The sequence below is a fragment of the Mobula birostris genome, chromosome 24, assembly GCF_030028105.1.
Source record: "Mobula birostris isolate sMobBir1 chromosome 24, sMobBir1.hap1, whole genome shotgun sequence".
NCBI lineage: Eukaryota > Metazoa > Chordata > Chondrichthyes > Myliobatiformes > Myliobatidae > Mobula > Mobula birostris.
Window position 1 is genome coordinate 31,145,362 of NC_092393.1, and position 18,298 is coordinate 31,163,659.

Genomic DNA, 18,298 nt, shown 5'->3' on the forward strand with positions numbered 1-18,298 from the left:
GCAATTCAACCTTCTTGACCAACCTCTCATGTAGGACCTTGTCAAAGGCCTTGCTAAACTCCATGCAGCCAACATCCACTGCTTTACCTTCAACTTTCCCGATAATTTCCTCAAAAAACTCTTTAAGCACAATTGGTTATACATGACCTGCTATGCACAAAGCCATGCTGACTATCCCTAATCAGTCCCTGCCTATCCAAATACTTAAACATCTGATCCCTCAGAATACCTTCCAATAACTCCTACTACTGATATCAGGCTTGCCAGTCTTTAGTTTCCTTTCTTATTCTTAGAATTCTTTCTTAAACAACAGAACAACATTAGCTATTATCGAATCTTCTGGCATCTCACCTGTGACTAAGGATGTTTTAAATGTCTCTGCTAGGGCCCTGAAATTTCTGCACTGGCCTCCCTTGTCAGGCCCTGGGGATTCATCCACCTTCATTTGCCTCATGCCACCTCCTCCTCTGTTACCTGTATAGCATGCATAGCCTTGCAGCTGCATTGATTAACATATATAGATCTCGTGTCCCTCTCCTGAGTAAATACAGATGCAAAAACTCCATTTACAATCTCCTTCATCCCTTTCAGCTCCATACATAGATTGCCATTCTGATCTTCCAGAAGACCATTGTTGTTCCTTGCTGTCTTTTTGCTCTTAATATATCTATAGACACCCTCAGGATTGTCCTTCACCTTGTATGCTAGAGCAATCTCATGTCCTTTTTAGCCCTCTGATTTCCTTCTTAGTGTTCTCTTGCATTTCTTATACTCCTCAAGTATCTCCCTTGTTCCTGCCTGCCTATGTCTGTTATGCATTTCCTTATTTCTCTTTACCAGGGCCTCAATATCTCAAGAAAATCAAGGTTTCCTAAAGCTGTTATCCTTGCCTTTTATTCTGACAGGAACATACAAACTCTGTACTCTCAAATTTTCATTTTCTGAAGGCCACTCACTTACCAAGTACACCTTTGTCAGAAAACAACCTGCCCCTATCCACACTTGCCAGATTCTTTCTGATACCATCAAAATTGGCCTTTCTCCAGTTTGGAATCTCAATCCAAGGAGCAGACCTATCCTTTTCCATAATTACCTTGAAACTGATGTCATTGTGAACTCTAGATACAACGTGTTTCCCTGCACAAATTTCTGTCACCTACACTGCTCGCTCCCTAATAGGTGATCCAGTAACGCATTGTCTCTAGTTGGGACTTCGATGTATTGATTAAATATGTGGTAAGTTTAAATTACCTATTATCACACCCTTGTTTCTTGCAACTGTCTGCGACCTCTCTACAAATTTGTTCCTCTAAATCCCGCGGACTGTTGAGCGTTCTATAATAAAGTCCCATTAATGTGGTCATACCATCTACCTGAGCAGTTCGTATGAAAGGAATACTGCGCTATTTCTGACATCAGAGACACATCCTTCTCGCGTTTAATTACCGACATCAGGACCGCTGAGCTGTGCTGGTCCGCACTGTGTGAAGTAGATGGGGTAGCGGGGGTTACCCAAGCTCCCCAACCCAATAAATGATTGCTGAGCCCTAATGCAATGTGATTAATAGGCTGCTGAGAACTTTGTGTTCGATTAGATTAATTCATATTTAATAAGTTAGAAGTAGGTATGCTTCTTTGAAATGATTCCTCATTTAATACTATTTCAGTAATTCGGATTGTTCAAAACATTTACTTTCAACAAGGCAGTTTACCAAGTCTCTCAGCTACGGAACACAAATTGCACCGAGAATGATTTGCTTTCCTTTGCAAGAAATTATAATTACAGTACAACCTGTTCCCGATTCTCTAGAGTGAAACAGAAACTACCGCGGCGCCAGTTTAGCAAGTGGTGTAGGAGAGTTAAAGTGTCCTCCCGTGCCCCGGTTTTAATGGGAACGTAAAGTCCCTTCAACATCAGTCAGAATGGATATTGTCAATGAGCATTAACAGCGTTCAGGACTGCAGGACAACAGGACACACCATCTCCTTATTGACGGTTAGTGGTCATTTCTCTCTTGGCAACTCTTCGACACAAATAAACTACTCGTTTCAGGCACAAGAAAGTGTTAACGCTGGGCGCTTAAGCAACAAGCAAACTGCTGGAGGAACTTCGGTGGTCGGGTCGGAGGGGAAGGAATTGTCAACGTTTTGGCTCGAAACTAACTTGTTGGATTTGGGACAGGGTTCATAATAGACTTAAATGAAGCGTGTAGTAGCTACAACGCACTTAATGTCGCTTGGTGCCTTCTCTGAACATAGCCCCGACGTCAGCTCTTGGGGTCACCTCTCCAGATGACCCAGCGCTCAGCGAAACGGACAGCGCAACAGAAAGGGGACCATTTATTTCTACCCAGCGGAGCTTTTCTTTTCAGGCAAGATCCCGGCTGCTGTGTGTATTTTTAGTCCAGGTGTGTGGTTCAAAGGGACTCGTCACTCACCCCGCTAATCTAACTTCACCAAATTGTTCGCCTGTGGGTAATAAGAGCGGCATAGGAGCTTCCAGGAGATACGTGCTGACTAACTAAACTGGGTATGGTAGGACAAGAGGAATGCGAGGTAGAAAACAATGGTGGAGTGGCATCCACTTAGGTAGAACAAGAAGTTGAAAGCGAAACATTTTGTAAATCCAGGGAGATTGAAAGCCGTTGATGCTCAGAGGAATCAGATTATCCACAAAGTACGTATATGTCACCATACAACCCTGAGATGCGTTTTGAGGGCATACACAATAACTCCATAATAGAATAATAACCATAATAGAATCAATGAAAGACTTATCAACTGAGCGTCAACTGGTGTGCAAAATACAACAAACTGTGCAAATACAAAAATAAATTAATAATATAATATATAAATAAGTAATAAGTATCAAGAGCATGAGATGAAGAGTCCTTGAAAGCGAGTCCATAGGTTGTGGGAATATTTCAGTGATGGAGCAAGTGAAGTTGAGTTAAGGTATCCTCTTTGGTTCAAGAGCTTGATGTAACAATAACTGTTCCTGAACTTGCTGGTGTGAGACCTAAGGATCCTGTACCCTCTCTCCCGATGGCACCAGTGAGAAGGGTGCATGACCTGGGTGGTAGTGATCCCTGATGATGGATGCTACTTTCCTGCAACAATGCTCCACGAAGATGTGCTCAATGGTTGGGAGGGCTTTACCCATGATGTACTGGGGATTATCCATTACTTTTCGTAGGATTTTCCATTCGAAGGCATTGATGTTCTGTATAGGCTGTGCTGCAGCCAGTCCATATACTATTGACCACACGTCTATCGATGCTTGACCAAGTTTTAGGTGTCATGCTGAATCTTCACAAAACCCCTAAGGAAGTAGAGGCACAGCTGTGGTTTCTTTGTAATTCAGGGGTACATCCATCTCACTGCAATTACTAAGGGCCCTGAGGAAGTGCACTGGAATATTATGTATAATTCTGGTCTCCCTACCCAAGATAGAGGAATTGGTACAAGGGTTAATATCTGGAGGTGGGTTTTGTTGGTGGTGGACTGATCAGTTTGAGAGTACAGAAGCAATATGGGTGATATCATAGAAAAGTATACTGTCGAATCCCTATGGAGTTTGACAAGGATGATAATTGCAGGATGAAGATTTCTCTGGATGGGAAACCAGGTGTCACTGCCTTTAGCATGAAGAGTCAGTGGTTCAGGACCACTATGAATGTAAAAGTCTTCTCCCAAAGGGGAGAAAATCTTAGGAATTCTCTGTCCAAGAGGGACATACTGTAGAATCTTTGTTGCTGAGTATGTTCAAGGCAGAAACTTATGTTTTTTTTTGGAATTAAGGAATATCAAGGGATATTTAAGGTTTAGTGCAGGAAAGTGGTAATAAAGTAGATGATCAGCCACAATCTCATGGGATGGTGGATCATGCAAGCGGGGTCAAATGGCCTGTTCCTCATATTTCCCATGCTCTTATATTGGTATTAGAAAGTACCATGTGATGCTCAGTGTCTTATCTTCCTTCACTGAACATTTGAAATCTTCTCATTAATATTCAGCATTGGATGAAATTATGATTTACTAGTAAAGGGAGTGCCCGTTCAAATAATTTCCTCATGACAGACTGCAGTCAATTTGGATCTCCAATGAAGGCCAGCATTGTTTCTCTTGGGAGATTTGAGAGCAAATAGTGTGATAGCATCACTCAACTTAGAACCAACCACTCTGGTACTTGGGTCAGGAAATTCATTAATAAAAACAAGCATGCTCTAGATATTGTGCTATCAATTTTCTATTCATGGCATTTTTTTTTATTGCAGGGCTATTGAGAATCCTTCTACTCACTTTACCCTTCTCACTCCCTGTCTCTAGAACTGCACTCACTCCTTCAGATCTTTTACATAGTTCTAGATGTTGTATTCTATGCTTCTTGGTTGAAACATTACTTAACTCCATTCCCTCACTTTGGTCTCATTACTCTTCATACTCTTGTCTGAAAAAAAATCTATTAATGTCAATTTTGAAATCGTCATCTGAACTAACTTCAGAAAATCTCTGGATAGAGAATTTTACATTATCTCCATGCTTGAATAAGAGATGCTTTCTGGCCCATGTTTTGCTTTTAAGTTCATGTTTTAAAAATTCCCACCAAATAAATTCATTTCAGGCTATGCTGTCAATGGCTTTCCTCATTTTAAATACTTTTATTAAGTCTCCACTTAATTATCAATAATCAGAGGAATTTTAATAAGGTGATACAGACTGGCATCACATGTTATTTAGCCACTTACCCCACCACCCCACCACCCCACCTTCAAAGACAATATTTGCTAACTAAATTGTGGCACCCTGCAATGATTTGTTTGTTCTGACCACAAGTTTGTATAACTGTAAGGTAATTTCAGCCCTGTTGACATGGAGTCAGAGTCGTACAGTACAGAAACTTGCCTTTCAGCCAACATGTCAATTCTCATCTATTTATTGAACAAACCTTATTCCATTTGTCTGCATCATGACTGTATCCTTCCTTGCCTTGTCTGTTTAAATGTCTGCTAAGTGTAGTAATTGTATCTGATTGCACCATCTCCTCTGGCAACACATTCTAGAAATCAACCACTCTGTAAAAAAACTCACCCTTTAGATTCTTTTTTTAAAAAAAAGCTATTCTCCTGATCTTAATTCTATGCCATCATGCAAAACAGACCTCATCCTTTAGCCTCTTTTCCTCTAGGGATAAAAGACCACCCTATAGAGTCTTACCCCAAACTAAAGTCCTCCAACCCAGTCAATATTTTGATAAATCTCTTTTGCACACTTCACAATGCAGTCACGTCTTTCCTGCACCATGATGAAAAGAACTACACACAATATTCCAAGTGTGGCTTACACAGAGCATAGTCATAGTCATACTTTATTGATCCTGGGGGAAAACAGTGCAGCATGGGAGCAGGACTTTCAGCCCATGATATCTGCTGAAGCTGAAATAAGCAAAACCTCTGAGCGTGTCTGTATATAACCCACATCTCTTTATTGCCCACATATCCATGTGACGAACCCTTAACACCATTACCATTTCTGCTTCGGCTATGAACCCAGGCACCTCAGTCCAGGCACATACCATAATCTTTGTTTAAAAAAATGCCTAGTACATCTCCTTTAAACCTTCCCTTTCTCATATTAAATGCACTTTCTCCAGTACTTGACATTGCTACCCTGGGAAAAAAGAGAGTCTCTCTATGTCTATTATCTATCTCCTCTTGTATCCCTAAGTCTCTGTTCACTCAGTGTCCTACAATTTACTGCATATATCCTATCAACATGTCACTTCCCAAAGTGTATCACCTTGCATTGTCTGGGATTAAATTCCATTTTCCAATGCTCTGCCCCAGCATTCCATCTGAACTATATCTTTCTGTAGGCTTAGGTAACCTCCTTGCTCTACACAAGACTGCCATCTGCAACCTTACAAATCATACCTCGTATGTTCACAAACAAGTCAGTGATTTATACTACAAGCAAAATTTCCAATGATATCTTTATGGCCACAAATATCCAGTCAGAAAAATATACTCCCATCACTCCCCTCAGTGTTGTTTCATTTAGCCAGCTCGGCTTGAATTTCAAATAACTTAACTTCTACACCAGTTTACTTAAGCAGGATCTTGTCAAGTATCTAGCTAAGGTAGATACAGACATTATCTCTCACCCTACCTTCACTGATCTCCTTTGCTACCTCCTAAAATCTCAATCAAATTACTAGGACAGTATTTACCCCCTCACAATGCCATGGTGATTATTCCTCACCAGTCCCTGCTTTTCCAACTGTACATAAATTTTGTGCCAGTATTTTCTCCAGTAATTTCCCTACCACAGGCTTGTAGCTATCTGATTTATCTCTGCACTTCTTAAACAAAGGAACAGTATCAGCTATACATAAATCTTCTGATTGATGGTGAATAGAGATGCAAAAATCTCCATCTGTGCCCCAGCAATCTTGTCCTTTATTTCTCAAAGCATTCTGAGATAGATCTCATACCGTCCTGGAGATTTATCCACCCTTACATGTTTCAAGGAATTCAACACCTCCACATTTTTAACACCTATATGCTCCAAGCAACTTATCTCGCCTCAAACTTGCTAGGCTCCACCTCCTTGTCCTTGGTGTACAAAGGTGATAAGTATTTATTTAGAATATTGCCCTCTTGGTTGCATGCATAAATTACCCTTTGGGCCCTAACTATCCTCTTGTTGCTTGTGACTTACAGAAGGACTTAAGATTCTGTTTAATCTTATTTGCTAAGAATATTTCATAGCCTCATTTTTGTCCTCTTAATTTCTTTTTACATACTCTCATAAAACTTCTATATTCCTCAAATGTCCCTTTTGATTGTAGATGCCTATACCTGCCATATGCTTCTGCTTTTTTCTGATCAAACCTTGTATTCCACTACTTTTCAGAAAAAAAATCAGCATATCATCAGGTTTTAAATTATGATGTGGAGGCTTCCGTATTCAGACTCCAGGATTTTAGCCATGGTTGCTAGCTGTTTTTTTTTCACTCCATCTCACTGCTGCCTATAGTTCAGCAGCCATGAATGTTGCTGCTCAGGCTAATTATATGTTCTCTGTCCACTTCTGCTGGAGATAAGCATTCTTCCCAAGCCACAAGGGGAATATCTTTTGGAGACACTTGCAGAAGGAAAGTCATGTAAAAGAGACACTGAGATTATGTAGAGGAGTGGTGATTTTACTGTTAAATTATTGCACATGATCAATTTAATATATTTTTGAAATATGAAACTCCATTCACTTACATTTTCATGACCAAAGTACAAGTAATTTTCAGACAATGCTGACTTAATGATACAAAAGTGGAATGGCTTTTATAAGATTTCTGTGATTTTAGCTGCTTATCTGTATTATCTGCAGGTGAATCAAATGACAGAAATGGGGCTATGCTTGAACTTTTTCTATTTGATCATGTACTTGAGCATGCACTATGCAGAACGTAAGTACTGAAATGTTTTTTAATAAATAGCTCATTCAACATTGATTGTTAAACTTGTTTCTGAAGTTATTGGAAATTAATGATTTCTAGCATTTGTGAAGCTGAATTGTGTGGAGTCAGTAACAGGAATATTTAACGAAGACACCGTACTACCATGCAGTATGGAAGGAGCAGGGATGAAAATACTAACTCTAACAAAACTAAATGAAGATGGATCAAGTGATAAAATTGTCTATAAGTCTAACTCAAGTGCAAGTGACAGTGGAGTTCAGGGTCGAATTAAATTACATCGTCAAGATCCACAGGATGTGTCTCTGATAATCCAGAAAATACAAGCATCTGATAACGGAAAATATCAATACCTTTTGGAAACAGATCATGGATATGACTATAAAATCATCAATTTGATATTTAGAGGTGGGTAATATAATACTTTCTCTGCTTTTAATTTCCTTTATGAACATTGGTTACGTCTAATTGGTAATAAATTGCAGTTAATACTGTGTCTCTCAAAGTGCCTTGATTTGTGAGTTAGTTTGACATATGCAATACTGATAGTTATATTTGTACAGGGAAGAATGACTGAATTTATGTCATCGTTACAAGTCATATCACTGCAACAAATTGTTTTGAATTCTACCAACTTGAGTGAAGCTCTTTTCCATCAAACACTGAATAAATGTGCATGAATAAAATAAATGATTTTTAGTTTGTGGATTAAATACATAATTTACATTTGAGAATATGGAAGTTTTTAATGAAGCAAGACATCAGAGATTCGTAAATTGTAGACCATTTTGGGTGACAAGAAAAAATACTTGAGTGAATAGTATACAAAGTACATAGGCTTTCTGACATTTGAAGAAGGCAAGAGATAGTAATATATTCGATTAGTCATGATAGCGATAAAGGAGCAAGCTACAACACTTGTAATTTCTGCCCTAGTGCATTAATAATCTCCTAAGGTTATTGGGACATAAAAAGAAGATTTAGTACCTTTAATCATGTATTTGTATACAGTATCTGCAATTGGCAGTAATGCATACAAAATATATTTGGCAAGAAATCATTTTACTGGAAGTATGTACTTTGGATCTTTGGTTTTGAGGCTCTATTTGTTGAAGATCCGCATCTTTTTTTCCTGGATTTAGTTATAGACCTCTTGCACTAAGTAACGGAGAACTTCTACCTCATATCTCACTATGTTCCAGCTTTGATCTGGCTATGCCCTAATAGTTTGATTAGTCAAATAGTTTCAGATTTGAATTACGCAGTGAGTTATGTGAATATAAGCTGTTCTATAAAGAAAACTGGGAAATGGCATTCATAATGTTAATATGGGTGTTAGTGCTAATTCTATTAGACATTGTGCATCCAATGCTATGGTCACATGGCTAAAGATGTAAAGCATGTCTTTCAGCTCCATATACTGGGCCACACATCAGCAAAAAAGAAGAAAATGGCAGAACGTTTCTTGTGTGCACAACAATTGGATATCCACTGGCACAACTCTATTGGAAGACTGACAAAGAAACTAACTTGAATAATAGTGTTGACATCACGCGACTGGGTATACTGTACAACATCACCAGCTGCATTCCAGTAGTTTATGACTGGTGCTCTGTAAACTATATTTGTTCTGTTTGCATTGAAAATGATTGCATATCTAAAGGTAAGTTTGAATCTTATTTATCATTAAATGCAAGCACTGCAACTTCTGAGCCTCTATTGTGAATTGGCTGTTTATAAAATACAAGGCCTCCATGTATGCTGTAACAATTTCAATCAATGATTCAAGGAAAAGAAACACATGTACTTATTCACTACTGACACTTAATCAACATTGCGACTTGGAGTACAGTATGTGGCAGTTGTCTTGATCAAAGCAGGCACATCTGCACGCCAATGTGATAATGATGAAGCAATGTGGTGAGGAGAGGAAATAGAAGACCTTAATGGCTGTGACTAGAGCTGTGTAGACAATGTGGATATCAGGACAAGATCTGAAGCTGGACAGAGGAAGAAAGTTGGGAAGTTTGCAGCTGCTTAATGGAACTTGATAATCAGTTTGAACTAAATATATGATCAAGAATATCAAAGATCATGAAGCTCCCTTGTGTGATTCATTGTAATGGGGTTTTGAATCATACTTCAAAATCATATTTATAGTGGGCAGAAATAGTGAACCCAACAATTATAACTCCCCTCAGTTCTGCGTTGTCACAAATTACCAAAATAAGCACATTCAATGAGTGTATGTTTGTAGTCTTTACCTGCTGTAGCTCATCCACTTTAAGGTTTGACGTGTTGTACATTCAGAGATGCTCTTCTGCACCCTACTGTTGTAATGTAAGATTATTTGAGTTCCTGATGCCTTCCTGTCAGAATGAACCAACCTGGACTTTCGGGACTTTCTGGACTTTCTCCTCTAACCACTCTCATTAATAAGGGTTTTTCACCCACAAAACTGTCACTCAGTGGATGTGCTTTGTTTTTTGCACTGTCCTCTGTGAACTCTAGAGACTGCTGTGCATGAAAATGCCAGATCAGCAGTTTCAGAGATACTCCACCCACCGCACCTGACACCAACAATCATTCCACAGTCAGGCGTACAGCAGGTGTAGAGTTTCGAATGAAATGGCAACTGAGTGTACATCAGCATGATCTACTGCATATAATTATATTTTCCATTCCTTATAACATGTGGAATAATTTTAATAGCATTTTTCTTCTTATTTTGTAATCATATTTAAAATGTTTGCATTATTTCTGCTCCACCTGTGTTCCAGGGAACACTCTTCAGTTTAACGGTAAAATAGAAACTACTGCAGTGAGCCGACCTAAGATCTTGCCTAGCCGTGGATTTTAAATTGGCTGTTAGGTAGCCACTATCTTGAATATTCCATAAGACCAGGAGACAATAAGACATAGGAGCAGAATTAAGCCATTCTGCCCATCAAGTCTGCTCCACCATTTCACCATGGCTGATCCATTTCCTTCTCAACACTATTCTCCTGGCTTCTCCCCATAACCTTTCACGCCCTGACTAATGAAGAGCTTATCAACTTGTGTCTTAAATACACCCAGTGATCTGGCTTCCACTGAAACAAATTGCCCAGATTCAACAACCATTCTAAATGGACATCCCACTATTCTGAGGCTGGGTCTCTGGTCATCGACTCACCACAATAGGAAGCATATACTCTACAGCCACTCTATCTAGGCTTGTCAACATTCGATAGGTTTCAATGAGATCACCCCTGATTCTTCTAATTTCCAGTGAGTACAGGCACAAAGCCAACAAGCACTCCTCATAGGATAACCCTATCATTCCTGGAAACATTCTCATGAACATCCTCTGAACCCTCCCCAATGTCAACACATCGATTCTTATATAAGGAGCCCAAAACTGCTCACATATTTCCAAGTGAGGCCTCACCAGTGCCTTATGAAGACTCAGCATTACATCCTTGTTTTTACATTCTAGTCCCCTGGAGATGAATGCTAACATTGCATTTGCCTTCCTCACCACAAACTTAACCTACAAATTAATCTTTCGGGAACCCTGCATGAGGTCTCCCAAGTCCCTTTGCTCCTTGGATTTTTGAATTTTCTCCCCGTTTAGAAAATAGTCGGTGCTTTTATTCCTTTTACCAAAGAGCATGACCGTGCACTTCCTGACACTGTATTCTGATTACAATATCTTTGCCCTTTCTCCAGATCTGTCTAAGTCCTACTGCAGACTCCCTGCTTCCTCAACACTACCTGCCCCTCCACCTATCTTGCTATCATGTGCAAACTTGGCCAGTTTTGTGCTTTCTACCGAGCTCCCTAAATCCTCTCTTAAGGACTTCCTCTCTTTCCCTTCCTATGTTATTGGTGCCAATAGATACCAAGACTTCTGTCTGCTCACCTTCCCTCTTTAGAATGTTGTGTATCTGATACGACATATCTTCCAGGTGTCCCTATCGTCTCTATACTCCGGACTTGTGAGGACCTTTTTGAAAGCAGTGTTCCATGATTTAGTTCTCTTTAAATTATAATTACATTGAAACCCTCCAAACCTGAAATTCTCTTCAAGTTGAATCGCCATTAATATGGTTCATCTTTCCTGTGCCTCAAAGAATCATATGCAATAAGTGTGCGCAAGTTGCAGCTGAGCATGAGCATGTCTGGCTTGTCTAAAAGTTCCTATTCAATGTAACCTATGTATCCTAAGACTAGCACACAGTTCACTTGGCCCAGGACAGTTATCTCATAAATTGAAATTCTACATAGACAATTACAAAATTAAATATTAAGTTTACAGTTTTGTACTACAGAATGTAAATTATACATTTTGAGAAAAGTTAATTATTTATTTTCCATTGCAGAATTGGATTGTCTAAAAGTTGAAGCAATTTCTGAGCAACCATTGGATGACAATAGAACACGTTTTGGTGTTCTTCTCTGCTTGGGGTTCTTAACGCTGCTGTGCACAGCAGCTTTTTACTGCAGAAAGCAATTTTCTAAAGGTAGAGTATTAATTCTGGTCAGTGAAAGGGAAGAACATAAAACATCGAACACTACAGCACAATACAGGCCATTTGGCCCATGATGTTGAGTTCACTTTTCAGCCTACCCCAAGATCAATCTAACTCTTTCCTCCCACAGAGCCCTCTAATTTTCTTTCATGCAATGGACATCTAAGAGTCCCTTTCATTTTTCTAACTTATCTGCCTCTACCACCATCACTGGCAGTGTGTTTGTTCCATACGTTTACCACTTTGTGTGTAAATAAAACCTACCACCAACAGACAACCCCCTACAATTTCCTACAATCATTAAAATGTATGCTGTCTCATATCAGCCACTGCAGCTCTGGGAGAAAGGTGCCGGCTGTCTACTTGATCTACACCACTTTTCACCTTATACACCTGTATCAACTTCAAAGTTCAAAGTAAATGTATTATCAAAGTACATATATGTCTCATGTACAACCCTGAGATCAATTTCTTCCGGGCATACAGAGTAAATCCAAGAAACACAATAGAATCATTGAAACATCATATCCAACAAGGTGGACAAACAACCAATATGCAAAAGACAAAAACTGTGCAAACAGAAATGAAATAAATAAATAAATAAATAAAGTTGAGAACAAGAGATGAAGAGTCTTTGAAAGTGACTCCATAGAATGTGGAACAGTTCAGTGATGGTGCAAGTGAAGTTGTGAGGAAGTAGAGGTACTGCTGTGCTTTCGTTGTAATTGTATTTACCTGCTGGGTCAAGGACAGGACATCTGAAATGATAACACTGAGGAATTTAAAGTTGCTGACACTCATTCTCATGAATAAAGTCATCTCTCATTCTTCTTTGCTCCAAAGCTTGCTCTACTTTTTCTTATAAGGCCTGCACTCTAGAATAGTCAACATCCTGGTAAGTCTACTCTGCACCCTCTCTAAAGCTTCCAATCCCCCAAATAATGAAGGCCAACACACCGTACACCTTAACCACCCTATCAACTTGCATGATAACTCTAAAGGATCTATGCATGTGTGCCACAAGATCCCTCTGTTCCTCAACACTGTTAAAAATGCTGCCATTAGCGCTGTACCTTACCTTCAAGTTTGACCTTCCCAAGTGAATCACTTGACACTTTTCTGAACTGAATTCCATCTGCCACTTCTCAGTCCATCAGCCCAGCCCTATATTCTGTCAATGTCCCATTGTAATCTATGACAACCTTCTACACTAACCACAACACCACCAATCTTTGTGTAATCTGAAAACTTACTAACCCACCCTTCCATTTCCTCATCCAAGTCATCTATAAAAATTACAAAGAATAGGGGTCCCATAACAGGTCCCTGGGAATTCCACTTGTCATCAATCTCCAGGCAGAAGACATTCCATCTACAACCACCATCTGACTTTTATAGGGAAGCTAATTCAGAATCCATACAGGCAAGTTTTCCTAGATCACTTCTCTCCTTGCTTTTCTGAGTGAGCTTACCATGGGGAACCTTTTTTGGTGCCTTACTAAATCTCTAAGCGCCAAATCTATCACTCCATCTTCACCAATTTGTTTTGTCACTTCCTCAGAAAAGTCACTCAGGCTCAAGAAGCACGTCCTCCCCCTCACAAAGCCACACTGATTGTTCCAAGTCAGACTATGCTACTTCAAAGACTCCAAAACTGGTGTTACATAGCAGTTTTTGAAGGTTCTGTTCTCCATTCCATTCAATAAAGACCCATTCACACTTTTACCAATCCATCTTTCTCTACTCCAACTTTAGCTAGGGTAAGACTGCAGCACCCACCACACTTAACTGAATGACCATTTTTCATAAAAGAGTCTAAAGAGCATCAATCATAAGCAATATAAAGTAAAAGTGGCCATTGCTGACCTCAGTCTTGTTCTCTCTCAATACCATCACATATTCACTACAGAATATAAGCAATTTAACAGCAAAACATCTCAACATGGACAGAATTATAATGAAATCTGACACTGATCTTAAGAAGGAGACAATATCCCATGCAAAGAAATAACTGGTCCAAAGTGGTGGATATTGAGAGGTACTTGAAGGAGAGAAGGAGAGAGGATTAAGAGGTGGAAAATTAAAATCTGCAATAAATGTTTACTGGGAGCCAAGTGTGGAGGAAGCAAAAAGTTTCCAGCAAGTTGCAGGGTCTTAAAATGAGAGAAACACAGGTTCAGGAAACTACTTAAATGCATGGATAACAAATGTAAGGCATTGCTTAAAAATGAACTATTCAGATCAGCAAGGTGTAATGACTGAATGAATTTGGTCCATTTAACATGAAAACTTTAAAACATAGAACATAGGGGACAAATATGCCATTTGGCCTTGAGTCACCGTTTAACGTGATCATGGATGATCATTCACTTCAGTATTCCTGCCTTCCCTTTTCTCTTGATCCTTCTAAGCCCGGGGTTCCCAACCTGGAGTCCACAACCTCCTTGGTTAATGGTAGGTGTCCCTGGCATAAAAAGAGTTGGGAACCCCTGCTCGAAACATCTACCTACCCTCTTGAATATATTTAATGTTTTGGCCGCTACTCCCTCCTGTGTGTATAATTTTTCTGATCTCGGTATGGTATACACCACATCTTGAGCCATGACCCCTTCTTCTGCTCTCCTCAGCCTCTATTTAGTCCTGTTAGATTTTTTGTGTGTGTGGCTTTTAGGAAATCCACCTTCATTCTTCTAAATTAATGTCGATATTTGTCTAACTGACCCAATCTGTCTGCATAGAATAGTCATTCCATCTCAGGGATCTCTGTGTTAAACACTTGTTCACTCCACCCATGACAAGCAGATTCTTTCTCACATAAGGAGACCAAAAGTCCAGTTGGGCTTTCACCAAGATGACAACATTGCTTTTGCAATAAAAATCATCTAATATGAATACTTGCTTGCTTCAACTATCAACGTACAAAAGCACCCACTTGAAACACATTTCCTTTTCCCAATTTATCATTGCTTAGATAATAATCTGCCTTTCAGTTTTCAGAAACAAAACAGATACCTTCACATTGATTCACATCAAAATGCATTAGCCTTGCATTTGCCCACTGAGCACATTTTGAGGTTAAAAAATGAAGAGAAGTTCTGCAGCAAACTAAGTCTGAGATGGTTCATGGTTAAGTATTAAATCACCTGAGGCTGTTTCAAGAAACATCTTTTCAGATTCAATATAATGCTATTTTTACTTGAAATATTAATGTTGTCATTTTCTCAAAAGCATACACCAGGAAACAATCTTCATCAGCGCTGGTATATTTTGTGGGTATGTAACTTTTAAGAATATCTTTACAATTTCTAAAAGGAAGGGTTATCTTACCTTTAATTAGAACATAGAACAGTATAGTGTGGGATCAGGCACTTTGACCTACAATGGCCATAATGAAAACAAAGAATTTCCATCTGCCTGTACATGGTCTATAACCCTCCAGTTCCTGTCTGTTTATGTGACTGTATACATGCCTCTTGAACATTGCCATTCTGTTTTTTCCAAGTTCCTGCCGCACATTGTGTAAAAAAAAAATGCCTTGTAAATCTCCTTTAAATTTTTCCGTCTCACCTTAAAGCTACGCCGTTTCGTATTTGATATTTCCACCTGGAGCAAGATTCTATCAACTATGTCTGTGCCTCTGATAATGTACGATGCTCCTATCTGGTCACTCCTCAGCCTCCTGTGCTCAGGCAAAACAATCCAAGTTTGTCCAACGTCTCCTTACAGTGAATACTCTTTAATTCAGGAAATATACTAGCAGACCCTCTTCAAATCCCTCACGTCCTTTCTATAATACAGCAACATGAACTGCTAACTGTACTTCAAATGTGGCCTTACCAAAGTTTAATACAACTGCAATATGACTTCCCAATGTTTATACTCAACACCCCAAAAGCTGAAAGCATGTATACCAAATTCCTTCCTTACCACCTTGACTTGTGTTGCAGCTTTCAATGAGCTATTGACTTCTTCCTCAGTATCCCTAAGTACAATAATGCTCCTCACTTCCTGCTATTTACGGAACAAATTCCTTGTGCATTTGACCTCCCAAGGTACAACACCTCACATGTATTCAGATTAAACTCCATTTGCAATTTCTCTGCTCGTATTTCCAATTGGTGTATATCCTACTGATTCCTTCCGCACTATTCACAACTCCCCCAGTTTTTGCATTGTTTACAAACTCAGCCACTTATTTCCATCCAAATCATTTATATAAATCACAAGCAACAGAGGTCCCAGCTTTGACCCTTGTGGAACGTCACTGGCCACAGACCTCCAGCCAGATTAACACCCCTGCGTAATTATACTCTGTCTTTTATGGCCAAGCCAATTTTGCATCCAACCTATCAGGTCTCCATGGATCTGCTGGGCCTTAGTAGTCTCGATTAACCTACCACAAGTAACCTTATCCACAGCTTTAGTACAGCATTTACTGCCTTGCCATTATCAATCACCTCAAAAGGCACAATCAAGTTTGTGATATATGTCCTCCTCCAAAGGAAGGAATGATGGAGTAGACTCGATGTGCCAGTTGGCCTAATTCTGCTTCTGTGCCTTATGGTCTTTGCTTTTCCAGATGTGAGTAGATCCTGTCCATAACAATTCTCTCCAATAATTTTGTGTAAGGCACACAGGCCTGTAATTTGCTGGTTTGTCTCAAAAATAGAGGAACAGCATTGACTATTCTCCATTCCCCTGGGACCTGTCAATATAGAGGATACAAAGATATCTGTCAAGGCCCCAGCGATCTCCTGCCTTGCCTCTCTCGGTAACCTGGGATAGGTCACATTAAGCTCTGGGGATTTACTCAGCATAATGCTCTTCAGCAGCCCCAAGTGCTCCTGCTGTTTAGTATCAACATGATCTAGAATATCAGCATAACACACTCTGAACTCACGATCCTTTGTGTACTTATCTTTGAATGCAAAATATTTGTTTCCTCTGAGGTTTCTTGAATTCCATCCTTCAACTGATGAGTTATTTTTTTCTCCAACAGATGGTGAAGAAAATTGAATATGTGTATCAAGTTAATTCTCAAAAAAAGAACCAGTTTCTGTCATCAGTCTACTCCTGTCAATCAACATAATTATTCATGTTAATTAGCAAAATCACTCCTGTCAATATATTTTCACTAGATTCCTGTGTTGATAACTCATAGTTTAATCAGCTAATCATGTTGTTCTTTCTGCATCCAAATAAATGGACTGAAATCTGAACTGAGAGATATCAAAAGAAAAACTTAAGAGAATTTTCCGAGAAGCAGGCAGGATGAAGCCTGACTTTCTGAAGATTATGATCAAGGCACAGAACAGCTGAACTCAATAAGAAAAATAAATCCTTTCTGCTTGATTACTTAACTTCGTGGAAATGTAATAAATCTTTAGTAATCCACTTTTAAAATAAATATACTCCAGATTTTAGACAGTATTCAGAATGATTTTATTGTAATGGCAGGTTAACCAATTTTTCAGTCAGAAAATTAATGTGAAGGTTATTTCCTAATTCCAAAACCATGTTCCAGCATCCCACCCTGCAAAAACTCATTACAGGGAGGAAGCACCACCATTTCAGGGAGGTAGCATCCCTGCCCCCCGCAACCCCATATCCACCCGCCCCCCCCCCCCCCCCCACCGGTCGACCTCCAAGGGTGTATATAATACTTTGTTTAGTGCTTTTGTCTAATCTGTAAACCAAGTTGGATATATGCAGAAAATGTGACATTAAAATATGTATTTATATTATCATGTTTATTCTATTACAACTTTAAGCACGTCTACAGGGAGTTTGGCCTCATCAATAGCATAGCTCCTTAGCAGCCAGCCAGCTAGTTTAAGTAACGTTAGCTATGCTAATGAACGAATGACAGCTGTTAAACTCACCTCAACACGTCTTTTACATTTTAACCCACCATGGGCAATAGAAAAGTCACTGCTGCAAATAGTGCAGTGAGCAACACTGTCATTATTTTTGAGGTCGACTGTAAAGCCCACCCACAGAGAAAACTGATAGATCTACTTCGCAGGGGTCCCCAACCTCTTTTGCACCCGGACCGGTTTAATATTGACAATATTCTTGCAGACCAGCCGACTGGGGGGGGTGGGGGTGGTGTTAATCACGACCAGAACATAGGTGATAAGTCAACTATAAGTCACTTATAAGTGGCTAATACACTCAATTTCGTTTCTAAAAGGGTTTATCTAACGAATTTAATATTAAACACACAGCGCACATTTTCCTCGCATGAATATGATGATAAGTCAATTATAAGTCAATAGCATCATAACATTTTAAGTAACGTTTGGATATT

The 18,298-nt window shown here is 39.3% G+C and overlaps 1 protein-coding gene across 4 annotated transcripts; it reads left to right on the forward strand.

Moving 5' to 3' along the window:
- Window positions 1-1,800: 1,800 nt before the first annotated feature.
- On the forward strand, window positions 1,801-17,709 carry LOC140187184 (uncharacterized). 4 transcript variants are annotated; one of them, XM_072242236.1, is made up of 7 exons: window positions 1,801-1,996; window positions 7,387-7,465; window positions 7,556-7,882; window positions 8,886-9,137; window positions 11,839-11,979; window positions 15,217-15,261; window positions 16,988-17,709. In XM_072242236.1, the coding sequence occupies exons 1-7, from the start codon at window positions 1,937-1,939 to the stop codon at window positions 17,002-17,004; spliced, it is 921 nt and encodes a 306-aa protein (XP_072098337.1). In that variant the 5' UTR covers window positions 1,801-1,936; the 3' UTR covers window positions 17,005-17,709. The 4 variants fall into 4 exon arrangements, with proteins under 4 accessions (XP_072098337.1, XP_072098339.1, XP_072098340.1 ...); XM_072242239.1 differs by lacking the exon at window positions 1,801-1,996 and adding an exon at window positions 2,095-2,408; XM_072242240.1 differs by lacking the exon at window positions 1,801-1,996 and adding an exon at window positions 2,095-2,372.
- The last annotated feature ends 589 nt before the right edge of the window (window positions 17,710-18,298 follow it).

Coding starts and splice junctions, on each gene's coding strand:
- LOC140187184 (XM_072242236.1), top strand. CDS start 1,937: ATGAGCATTAACAGCGTTCAGGACTGCAGGACAACAGGACACACCATC. Junction 7,466..7,555: donor GAGCATGCACTATGCAGAAC/GTAAGTACTGAA, acceptor AATGATTTCTAG/CATTTGTGAAGCTGAATTGT. Junction 11,980..15,216: donor CAGAAAGCAATTTTCTAAAG/GTAGAGTATTAA, acceptor TTTTCTCAAAAG/CATACACCAGGAAACAATCT.